Genomic DNA, 12729 nt, shown 5'->3' with positions numbered 1-12729 from the left:
AAGCCCTATTTGTGACCTGTAAATAAAAAACACAACAAGTAAACCCGCCTTTGCCACTATGGTATGTTTTATGAATAATCCACACAATGAGGAAAATGTTTTTTAAGCAAAATTATTTTTTTTTCCTGGCATATTCTGGAAATTAGGAGACAAGATTACTAATCAATTATGTTCCAAATTTGTTGCACAGCTGTAAGTAAAATCTGAGGTGGTGTGACCAATGTTGAAACAAATATATTAAAGCTTTACTCAATATTCTACTTAATGTATTAAAACTGGTCATTTTTGTAACATTAGCCCCATCTTCACAATAAGTGATATTTGGCTTACACAGATTAAATTTATGATGTTCTTATCTCTTTTGTTCTATAAGATAAACATTTCTGAAGTTAGACAACATAGCTTTACATTACATCTTTATACATTGTTGTTATTCTACCCTGAATAAGCCAAGGCACAGATTTCAACTTTGTTTTTGATGTACAGTAGAATCATAGTACTCAACGTAAAGGAACTGTATGCAAATGGAACAGATATTGGCGAAATGTAGCAAACTGATTTGTTTTGGGGAGAGGGATCTTCTAGTTGTTTTTTGCCTTACAGTTCTGTCAGTAAAGAGAAAATTGCACTGGATTTGTGATGTGAGCTTAACTGCTATTTTTTTCCACTTTAAATATTCAAAATTTGATTAATGTAATAATCGTGGCAACTGTTTTCATGAATCTGCATCATCTAAGAGGGATGAAAATATTTGGCTTTTCATTCTCAGCAAGTACACATTGAGCCTGATAGGTCAGGGACTCTTCACAGTACAGGTTTTTTCTTTTCAGTTAAACTCCTAAGCTTCACAAGCTGTTCTTTATCACACAGTAACTGGATCTTGTCTTTAGGCTAGATTGAGTTATGGCATTCAATCAGTCTTTATTCTTACATAGTGCATTTCAATCTGAAACATTCTCAAGGCACTTTATTCAGTCAGCCAAAGGGTCAAATTCATGCAGGCCTTCGTATGCCTCTAATATCTTACTGGCACTGTCATAACAGTGATCTCTGTCATTTACTAGGCCAGTATCCATCTCCTGCAAAAGCAAATTACAATACTATGTCTTATTTAGATAAATGTTAGAAAATCTGCCATTTCTTGTAACATTGTAGGGATCAGTGAATGTGAGTCAATCAGTCTTTGTTCCATTATGTTTATAAATTCTTCACAAATAGTTGAAGAATGGAGTGAAAGCCTTCCTTTACCGGCAATCCTGTAAAGTATGACTTAATCATACTTTAACTAAAAAATAAACAGAGTTTAACGACAGGAAATTGATTCCAGTTGTCAGATCACGTATACGCATACCTTAGCTTTGTGCAACAACCTGAAACTTTCAGGTGCCATAAATAATATTATTGCTAAACGGTCAAGTAATTACCGTTAATGGGGGATCCTACAGTCTTATTTTCCTCTCTTAAAAAAAACATGCTCAGCCATGTTTTTATGTAACAACATAAATTGACCCGAGGACCTCTCAGAATTGTCCTTTGATTTCAGTTTCACTGTAATCTATTAGTACTAGTTCAGTGTTTGCTGCATTACCTTCAATTCATGCAGACATTACTTTTTTCAAATGCTTTCTTAATGATCAGTGGTTGTCAGACACCCATATCTGTGTAGAAGTGTTGTGCCATAAAAATAAAATGTTCCTTTCATCTTCTGTCCTTCTAGGGGCTACTCTGTACATAAGCAATCCTGGAGGCCAGTTCAGAACCAGTCGTATCCAAGACATCACAGACCTGTATCTGCTAGCAGCTGGTACTGGCTTCACTCCTATGGCTAAACTCATACGATATGCTTTGAAGAACCTGGCAGCTCTTAGGTAAGCTTGGGGATTTGGACTCAACAATCATTCCTCCATTTAACATCTGCTTCTGTCCCTTTTTGCTGGTTTGCTAGATTTAAAATTCTAGTCTCAGTCATTGCAGCTCATGCAATCAGGCAGGACCAAAATAAGTTTTAGGTGCTGAGGTAATCATCACATAATGTGTATATATATATATGTATATATCTACTGTATAAAAAATGACTAAAATGTTTTCTGTTGATTTATGTTACAGAACGTGATAATACACATGTATTGTACTTTGAAAAAGTGTTTAAATTCTGAAGAAACATTCCTAAAGAACTTTTTTGAGAAATCTAAATATTTGAAACAAGTACCCTCATAGTCTCTTTCTGATTAAACAATACTTATTTTAGCCTGTCCAGAGTAGGGCATTACTTTTAGCCCAGAAATATATAATCTCTCTCTTTTCTGGAATCTGGATATTATTCCAGAGAAGAAATATGTTTGTTGTATTGTGGTGACCACATTTATAAATAGTTAGAAAAACATAACAGCAATTAAGAGTTCTGTGATTTTAATAGAATGGTAGCATTCTGTTTGCCATTTTTTGGTTCCCACACATTTGTAGCTACAAAAGCCTTTTTCAGAGATAACCTTCTCAAACATTACATTTCACATTTAATATAATTTTTGAGTTGGTTACCTGCTTGTACTTGTTTGCATTAAAAGGGGGCACCGCCCCCTCAACTGAACTGTCCCGCTCCCTCAGTTTCTTACTTGTAAGAAATTAAGTAAAAAAATTAAAAAATTGTTGTACTTTGTCAATGGTCAGATAACTATACTAACTCCGAATTCACAGTTACTACATTGCACTGTTTGATGTGCAGGAGGGCTGTGCGTCCAGGAACAGCACATATTACATAGTGTCTATGTTATTGGGTGTGGACATTATTATGATCTTGTTTGCTCACGTGGACTGATTCCTTGCAATAGTTTATCCTTATACTTACAATCGTTATATAAGCAGGATTATAGTTATAGAAGTTTGTGCTTTCTGTTTGTTTTACAACTATTTGTTCTTAACAATTCAGAACCTGCAAATGGTATTTGGTCGCTCCAGGCATTAATAATCGCGAGAGTGCTGATGAACGTGAAAAAGTACTTCATCGCTAAATACCAGATTGCTCATCATTGTCTTCTATCATGAAGCACTAATCAGTGGCATTGTTGTGAGATTTCACTTGGGTAGTTGCAACGGCTCCGTTTCAACCGAAATTTCACCGCCCCCCTCGGAATTTCAGACGCCCCCCTACGGATTTTTCCCCTGGTGCCGGCCCTGCTTAAGCCACATGTATAGAACATTTTTCCTTTAAGTAGGAAATACAAACGGGCATGATCTCATGTAAAATAGTATAGTAAAGATGCCATGAATTAAGATGTAAGGGCCAGTTCAGTATATCAGTGGTTTGACTGCCCTAGTAATCTGTCTCCAGAGCTGAAGACATTCGAGTGTTGTTGAGGAATGAGGACTACCTTCAGGCCAATAGCTCAACACTACTCTTTGAGGGTTGAAACCTAACAGGTATTTTTGTGCCCTGTAGAGAGAGGCAGCAAATTTTGAAATGCTTTCAGAACATCTAAAATTGCTCTTGTGAAAAGATTTATTTTCTTTTAATATTTTAATGTCCCCAATACAGCTGCAGTGTACCCATTGTGTGTACTATCTGGTTTAAAAAAAAGCAATTCTTCTAGTTTAGCACTAGTTTTAGAGAATAAACTGCCATTTGTTATGTAGACGTTGGCATTAGCTCCTGTTAGGGTTAGTATGTAAGATTAGTCCATCTTTAAGAGATCAAGTGAAGGTAGCTTTAGACTGTAAAAAGCCTGGACTGAGAGATTCACAGTGATTGTTAATAATTTGTTTGTGTGTTTTGTATTTGGTGTGTAGTTTGTAATTGCTGTAAATGTTTTGTCTCCTGTTAATTCCTTCAGTATTAAACAATATCAGAAACAAAGGACCACATGGATGCCTTTAAAATCTCACTTTAGGGGATGTATTATTAACTTGCAATAATTTTTAAAATTGGTGTGTGGCACAGTGATGTCGTGGTTAGCATTTCTGCCTTGAAGCATAGGGGCCTAGGGTTCAGTTCCTAGGGTGCTGTCTACATGGAGTTTGTACAGTATGTTCTCCCCATGTTGCATGGGTCTCCTCCAGGTTCTCCCAGTTCCTCCCACAGTCCAAAGAAATACTGGTGGGTTAAGTGGCTTCTGTAAAAATGATACTGGTGTGAGTGTGTGTGTATGTGTGTCTGTATGTTCCCTGCGTTTTGCCCAAGGTTTTATCCTTCCTTGTGTCCGTTACTTGCCGGGCTAGGCTAGACCATCCCTGTGTCCCTGCACTACATAAAGAGGTTTAGAAAATTGTTGGCTGGATTAAAATTAGTGCTGGTATTCTAAACCTAAAACCTTGCTGTTAATTACATGTGCTGTCGGATTATCATAATCAATACTTTCCAGACTCATCACCTAAATGTATTACAGTGTATTATTATTAATATAATATTGTGCATACATAAGGCCACCAGCATAGAATTGTTACTTTTTTTCATAATTTGATTAGTAAAGAATGGTTTAGGTAGAATTATGATAGTTTAGTGTTATAGAAAAGCAAAAGCCACTTCACAACCAGTTGCAAGAAAATAATCAGAAATGGCACAATATAAAGTAGAAATAATATCATCAATATAATTGAAAATAGCATAATATAAATTAAAAATAACATATGTGCTGCAATTTATTAATTATTTAAACTTGACTGTATAAAGTATATTCGTTATATACATATTATACATTATATGTATAAACAGTGTGATTATAGCCCCTTGTTCATTATTGCTGCATCTCCTGCTGGGTAGCTACTCTTAGGAGCTTTCTGGATTCTTCTGTGCAAGCCATTTGTTTATTACTGGATATTGTGTGTTTTGCTTGGACAAAAAGCTGTCCTATGTTTTCTCCATCATTAAATACTGCATTAGCAATTCTGGCTGCAGCAACCAAATTATAATTAAAGAAGTATAATATAATTTTAAAGCTAACATGGTACAACAAATGCAGAATGGGCAGTGCCTGGAATCTGCGTCATACAAGCTGCATGCCTTCAGGAATTACAGCTGTGCTCAGAATATGCAATAGTTACAGCTGGCTGTTTCTGACAGCAGGATGGCATGTAGCCTCCCACAGCCTGAATCACCTGCAGAGGTCCACACTTAAACTGAATACAGCAGTTGAGATCATGATAGTGAGGAAGAGGCAGCAGGAGACATGCCCACCCTACAGCTCAAAGTATAAAGGAGGTTAAAGAATATATTGTAACATAAATGGTGCCCTGAGGACGCACAAGGGAGTGATTTATTGTGAATAGTTTTTATTGCTTGTTGGGTCCTGTAAATAGCCTTATATTCGAAAAGAGTAGGGGTGTAACCCCGGCGTCCTGGCCAAATTTCCCATTGGCCCTTATCAATCATGGCCTCCTAATAATCCCCCTCTATGAATTGGCTTCATTACTCTGCTCTCCTCCCCACTGATGATGTGTGGGGAGCGTTCTGGCGCACTATGGCTGCCGTCGCATCATCCAGGTGGATGCTGTACATTGGTGGTGGTGGAGGGGAGTCCCCGTTACCTGTAAAGCGCTTTGAGTGGAGTGTCCAGAAAAGCGCTATATAAGTGTAAGCAATTATTATGAATTATTATATTTCCTTGTTTTAGGTTGTTCTGTAGTGTGCATTTGTGAATGAGGAAAGAAGAGAGTAAGTGGCCCCAGCTTGCTTTGTTGTTACAAAAGGCTCTAACTCTGGGGATTCATGTAGAGAAAGGGTACCTTTCATGTACAGCTGCATAAATCTTGCATTCTTTATTCATAATTCTTAAATAATGCAATATGTCTAGAATTTCCTTCCAAGAAAACCTTCTCTAGTCATGGGTGAACAAATAGGGAGATTCTGAAATAAGTCATCTTGGATGAAATATCATGCTATGCAGCGTGGCCCTGTACAATTTTCCTTAAACTGCTGGCTAACACACTTCATTCTTTAGAAGCGTTATGAGCAGATTTAGAACTCCAAGTACAATTATGACAGTTGCTAAACTGTCCCACACTACAAGGTTTGCTATGTTGTTATTTCTTTCCTGAGTGTACATTTTTTAAAATTAAAATACTTTTTTTTTCCCAGGAAGAGAGATGTAGAAATTAGAATTGGCAGGTCATCTGGAAAAAGTTAATACGAAAGTTAATTTTCATTTGCTTTTTTATCTTATTGGAAGTGCATTATATCATTAAGTAATGGTGTATTGTTTTCTCTGACGGTCAGAAAATGTGTTACTGAAATTTTCTTAGTATTATCTTCCAACATGCATGCTCTTTTTTAATTTGGGGAGACAAGAATTCCCTGATGCATATCATCTGTTACCTTTTTATTGCTGCTGATCATTAGAATTATTAGATTTCCTGTCAATGCCTTAATTACCTTGTGAGCTGAGAATAGGCACATCTATTAACAAGTGTTTTGAACTTAAGTTTCCTTTTTGTTTTCAGAAAAATCAAGTTAATCTTTTTCAACCGAAGAGAAGGGGATATTCTTTGGCTGGATCAGCTACAACACCTTGCCCTGGAAGAGAAAAGGTAACATCTTAAATCATCAGTCCAAACAGGACAGTTAATCTAATTTAAAACATAATAATCTGACTCAAAATGAAGTTTTACTTCTTTCACCTGGTTTCTCATTTCTTCTTTCTGTTGCACTATAAAGCTGACGTTATTTTGAATTGAATATTTTTAATGCAGATATGTGCATTCATCAGAAAGTATATATACATATAATTAACTGCAAAATAAACTCAAATTCTATTTTCCCACTAAAGAACAAGGATTAACATTTTCAAGCAGGGACGTACACAGACAGTTATCTCTATCCAGGCGACAGCTTGCTAGATTCTATAGATTCGATCACGCTTCCGTTACTTCAAGAAGAAAATAGATACGTGGCCAGATTTCTAATAAGACCTTTTAAAAGCTTTTTGTGCTGTGCATAATGGGGAGGGTCCTCACCCTGATGAGTGGAGGAGTAGAAAAAGCCCTTCTCATTTTCTTTCAAGGACATAAGGACTGTTATAGACAATCATCATCTTGCTGATTTGGTTCTGGTGATTGCCCCCTCTTTGTTATTCCTGATGTTCTTACAGGAAACAGAGAAAGGGATTTGATTATACAGGAGGTAAGACGTGCAAAGTTCTAAATAATCTGATTTTGTCTTTACCACCTTCTTACCTCTTGGCATTTCCCTCACATTGAAGAATTGTGAGCCTCATCACTATGCCTAATGTAGCCGAGGGGTGTCACTCTGGTATTCAGTTTCCTCAGCTTTCCATCCTCACCTCCCTGAATTGATCTGTTTACTCTATCTATGGAAACATCTCTGCTGCATAAAGAGACGCGATGTTTTTTTGTCAACTTTGGAATTCATTCTGCTGGTGTCATTAGATGGATTAACAGTGAAGACAAGTGAGTCAGTTAGACTGTCATGCATGCTAGATTATTAGGATATATGCTTAGAAATGCAGAATTTAAATTGAGTTACTTCCAAATAGCACCACTACTAAATAACCTATTCAATTTTTCATAAATACCTCCCATGACTTCCTATAATAAAATTTCCTACTTAAGATGAGTTTACATTACATGCCTAAAAGGAAGCAGTTTGGCAAGCTCTCACCACAGATGAATATCGTGGAGTAAACGGGATGTTACTAATACAACATGGTTTCACATTTCATCTCGCTTGTTATACGTGTGGTAACTACTGGATGTTATCTTGTGCTATTTCATTGAAAATTGTGATTAACCTGTGTTACAATCATGTCAGTGAAGCACCCAAGGGATTTTGTTGTTTTTATTTTTTATTGTGTGTTTTATTTTGTGTTTACTTACTGGACAGTGGAGAGTAATGTACAGTTTTTTTATAAACTTGTTAAAAAGTCATTCTAATTTAGTTACTTTCGTGTATTATGTCTAAGTGTTTGCTATATTTGTTGTTTGATTATATACTTATAGGTTTTAAAAATGTTTTTCTCATTCTTTGTTATTTCATTTCTCTCCCCCTATATAAAACGGGGACCTTTCCTTTCTTTCTCTTTCTTCCTCGTGGACTGCTAAGCTACTGCTAAATTCTAAATCAAATTCAAAGAGCTTTATTTGCATGACGGATAAATTACACTGTTGCCAAAGCTGATACAATTAACACAACATTCACAGACATTTACTGTACAAACACATTACGACATTCCCTCACGCTTGCTCTCTAACCCTCTCCGTGATTATCACACAAGCCAGCTAACCATTAGAGGAAAACAAACACTGGTGAGCCTGCAGTCCTGCTCTCCTGTCCCTGCATCCTCAAGGAAGCATTGCTTCAATATCATGAAATGGTAATTACATGGATTATTATGACAGCATATCAGAAAAGCTCAATCCTATTAGTCTCCAAAAGAGAAGCTTTCGAGAAGTTTGTATTGATTTTCACAAAGGCAGGAAGGAGTCTGGGATGAGCTTACCCGGCCACAGCTGAGAAAAGTTGATACCCTTGCTTTTTTCCCAAGAAACTTACAAGTAAGAAGAAAAAGAGATGACATTTGTACTGTGTTTTTGTGAATGTAAAACTTTGCTAATAGTTGATGTTCTTATAGAGGAACTTTAATATATTGATATAGAGGTTTTTCACTTTATAAACCTATGATATAAAGTAACTCTTTTTGTATAATCATCCCATGTGCTTAATAATGTCATTCTTATTCATGTGGTGTTCTGAGTAACCTTGCTCTTTCAAGTTGCCATTTATGTTAACATTGCCACTGCCGAGACTAGTTCTTCCGAGAACCTCTGCTGTCTGATTAATATTCAAGAACTGATATTACAGACACAACACTGCTTGTTGGCTGCAGTTGATTACATTAAATTCAAATAGTATAATGCTCTCTCTCACCGTTAAATATAACATCGTTTTTAATGTAGAAGGCAATAGAATAAGTGTTATAATACTTCAATAGCACCTGTATACTAATCTTGTTACTGTAAATATAAGCAAATAATAGCAATTGCACTAAAACATTCGGTTTATTAGTGCCTCAAATTTGTAACCATGATGCAGTAGGAAGCATGTTTCACTGTGGCATTAATAATTAATAATAATTAATTAATGGCATTAATAATGCACACAGTGCATTTAATGCACAGTGCATAATATTTGCACACAGTGAATACAGAAACTGTATTTCTTTCCTTACTGTGTGACCTTTTGTGAAGCCTTCATTTTTGAGAACATGCATTTCATCCATTATCTTTCATATTTTATTAACTCTGGTTTGTGACAGCATGCGATTCCTTTACAGACTATATTTATATTGGTTCTACCCTAGCCCAAGTTGTGCTCATATTTGGACTATATATCAGAGTTTTGCACATTTGATTACCCAAGCTCTCAGAATATTTCTGAATGTTGTTTTGTTTTTTTAATGTTTTTTAAGTATGCCCGCTTTGTTTTTTATTACTACACCTTTGCCTGTATCTAGGCACAAAAAAGTGATACTTGGGTCTAGTTGATATGATAAAGTACTTTAAACATATAGCAATCACAGACATTATTAAGAAAAATTGAGATTCTGAATCTTGATAGGATCTTAGTATGATAGCACACTATCAAAATTAGGTTTTCCAATATACTGTAACTTCCCTGAACATTCACACAATCCTGGCAGGGTTAATAAACACATCTGATCAAACACCCGAGAAGTCTCTAAGTGAACCTCTGTTAGACTAGATTAGATCAGTAGAAGTCCAGTAATTAATGAGTAGTCTACACTTCCTGAGCAGCAGCAGCCAGCTAGAAAAGGTTGGGCTGTCATGGTTGTTTCCTGTTGAGAGAATTAGCATTATGATTTGTATTAGGTGGTATTAGCAAGGTGATCTTTTGGACTTGCCAATGTAAGGAAAAGGGTTGGCTGCTGGCATAAAGCAAGGCCCTGACATGTTTTTTTTAAGTCATGTTGTTGTGATCCATGGTCAATCTGTACAGCACGACAGCCAGCATAATGGTCACTGTGACATCTCTGCATCTCACAACTTCTGTCAGATTTTTCAAGGGTTAAATGACATTCGTCTGCGAATTTCACACTCCATCACTTTTTCTGCTGTCATCTCTGTGATGCTGTCTACAAAGGCAGGATGACCATCTAATTTCTTATCAACATGTTTCCCCTTGATAGATTCCAGACATGCAGATTATTTTCATGCAGATGGTGCACTGCAGTCATTCTGCTGATGCACATGCTATTTCTTCTTAGGATTTGACTTGCTGTAACCACTGCAGTCTGAAAATGATTATGCAGGTGGATCAGATGAATAGTGACTGAATTAATCCAAAGCAACACAGAACAGTAATATATGTCAAATAATTGAGTCAAGAAAACACAAGGGCTATATTTCAGATGACGTTTCTGGCTGTGTAGACACAATTATTGCTACCAAGTACTTTAAGGTTTTTCCTTAATAACAAACCCTGAGTAACCAAGAATCTCAACTAAGTGCTCCTTTTTTCAAGGCGACATGGGGCTCAGGAGGGCAGTGTAGAAAAAGGTGAAAAGGGAGGTTAGGAAAGACAATTGGTACAGGGTACAAATATACCATGTGTATACCTTGGCTATCAATGATACCATGATGTTGTAGGGGTTTGTGCGAACTTGCTGCCACAATTGTAATTGTAACAGTGAATTGCATGAATTTAACTTGGCCATTAGGAATCAATCAACTGAATAATAAGGAGTCTGAACATTGATTCGCCACACACGGAATACATTTATTGATAAACAAAAAGGAATATGTACATAAAAGAACTCAAGGTAAATGTGTGAAAGTCTGCATAAATATAAGATGCAGATTGTTGCTTGAGGGCTATCACGCTATAAAAGATATCAAGAAGAGATATAAAAACAAGGATTATGCATTTAACATACCATCCGTTACACTAACTTGTTAATCAGTCTCATTAACATATTTAACATTCAGATACTCATAAGTAAATAAATCCTTCTATTTATGTAACACTTTTTCTGGACACTCCACTCAAAGCGCTTTACAGGTAATGGGGACTCCCCTCCACCACCACCAATGTGCAGCATCCACCTGGATGATGCGATGGCAGCCAAAGTGCGCCAGTACACTCACTACACATCAGCTACCAGTGAGGAGAAGTAATGAAGCCAAATCATAGATAGGGATTATTAGGAGGCCATGATTGGTACAGGGAGGAATTTGGTCAGGACGCCAGGGTAACACACCTAGTGTCACCATCACTTTACTTGGGCTTTAGGATCCATGTAGACTGCTGGGTGAGCACTTCCTACTGGTCCCACTAACCTCTTAGGCTAATTCTTTAATTGGCCATTTGAGTAAAAGTTTAAGTCACAAAGTTTTGACAACAGTTGTGGCAGTGGTTCTCTTATCAACCAGTCAGTTTTGCTCAGCAGAGTCAATCGGAGTCAGAAGTGATGTACATTGCTTTTTAACTGGGGAAATTCCTGATAATGATTGGTAAAGAAGTCGCTAGGTGAAATGGATCTCCACATCCTGCAGGTCTTTGATTAGTTGGTCATCTTATTGGATAACTGACCATACACTGTGACTTTAAGATCATGTCCAGATGTTCATTTAGCTCTCTGCTAGACATCAAGGTGCCAGCAGTGGACATCCATCAGAGGGAGTACTGGTAGTACCCAGTGTCCTGGAAAAGCTCCTCATTCAGAAAACAATCTCATCTCCCTTACTTTCCCACAGGTAAAAAACACTAGGTCATTCTGTGACTAAGACACAGACAGGGATCTCACTGGAGATCCACAACAACCCTTTATTCTGTGTTTAATTAATAAGCATTGTAGCTACAATGGCATGAAAGGACATTAAATCCATGGCCAGTATCCCACAGAAGAATAATGTTAATACTTTTCCTTTGTTAAATGTCATGGAAGGCCAACAGCATGCAAATGACTTAAATGTATTTTATACCAGTAGTGGATTAATACCCATGACACCTGTTAACAGTGCTTATTTACCATTACCTGAAGATATTATGACAGTTGACTTGGCACTGGTGCATAGGCAGTTTGGGAATATAAATGTACAGAAGAAGCCAGGCCCAGATAATATGTGGCTTTTTGTTATAATAGGAGATCGTCAATCTTGTACAGTTCAGCAATATGTAATTTTAAACAGCTTTTTAAATGTCCTTAAATTTACAAATCCCCACTCTCTGTGGGAGGCATTTATTTTTGTTACAGATTATTACCATTTTTATCCCACAAAATGCAAGGCCACGCGAGTTGTAAACCAGCTGCTCTTACATCTCTCCCAATGAAAAGTCTGCAGAGCATAGTGATGCAATAAAATTCAAAGAACACACAGAGCTTTATTGATCCCTGCAGTTTGCATACAGAGAAAAGAGGGTATGGATGATACAAAATTCACGTTGATAAACGTGGTCAATTTTTATGTTCACCAAGCAAAGGCATTTGTAATATAATATTTTGATATAACCAAATATATATAATCATATAATACAAAGAAACTGTAAAAATCTTCAAATTAATCAGTAACTTAATTAGAGATGGGTTCTGGATTTCTGAGTGAACAGGTCTTGCAGTCACTTGGTTAATATGTCAGATTGCCGGTACATCTGGAGAGAAAAGATCCGTGAGTTGACCAACAAAAATGAGTGGTGTGCTAGTTTTTAAGGTACTACATCACAGTTGATGGTTGGTTAGGAAAAGGTAATAGATCCCACTCCGTATT

At 36.7% G+C, this 12729-nt stretch overlaps 1 protein-coding gene across 1 annotated transcript in view; it reads left to right on the top strand.

Annotated features, from left to right (window-relative positions):
• cyb5r4 (cytochrome b5 reductase 4) overlaps positions 1 to 12729 on the top strand; it is a 65630-nt gene that overhangs the window by 41676 nt on the left and 11225 nt on the right. Inside the window, exons 13-14 of the mRNA XM_006626026.3 lie at positions 1718 to 1868; positions 6430 to 6516. Coding sequence (XP_006626089.3) covers positions 1718 to 1868; positions 6430 to 6516 — 238 coding nt within the window. The remainder of the gene's footprint in view (positions 1 to 1717; positions 1869 to 6429; positions 6517 to 12729) is intronic.

This window comes from Lepisosteus oculatus, chromosome 2, assembly GCF_040954835.1.
Source record: "Lepisosteus oculatus isolate fLepOcu1 chromosome 2, fLepOcu1.hap2, whole genome shotgun sequence".
NCBI lineage: Eukaryota > Metazoa > Chordata > Actinopteri > Semionotiformes > Lepisosteidae > Lepisosteus > Lepisosteus oculatus.
The sequence above is the reverse complement of the archived record's forward strand: the minus strand, read 5'-3'. Positions and strand labels throughout refer to the sequence as shown.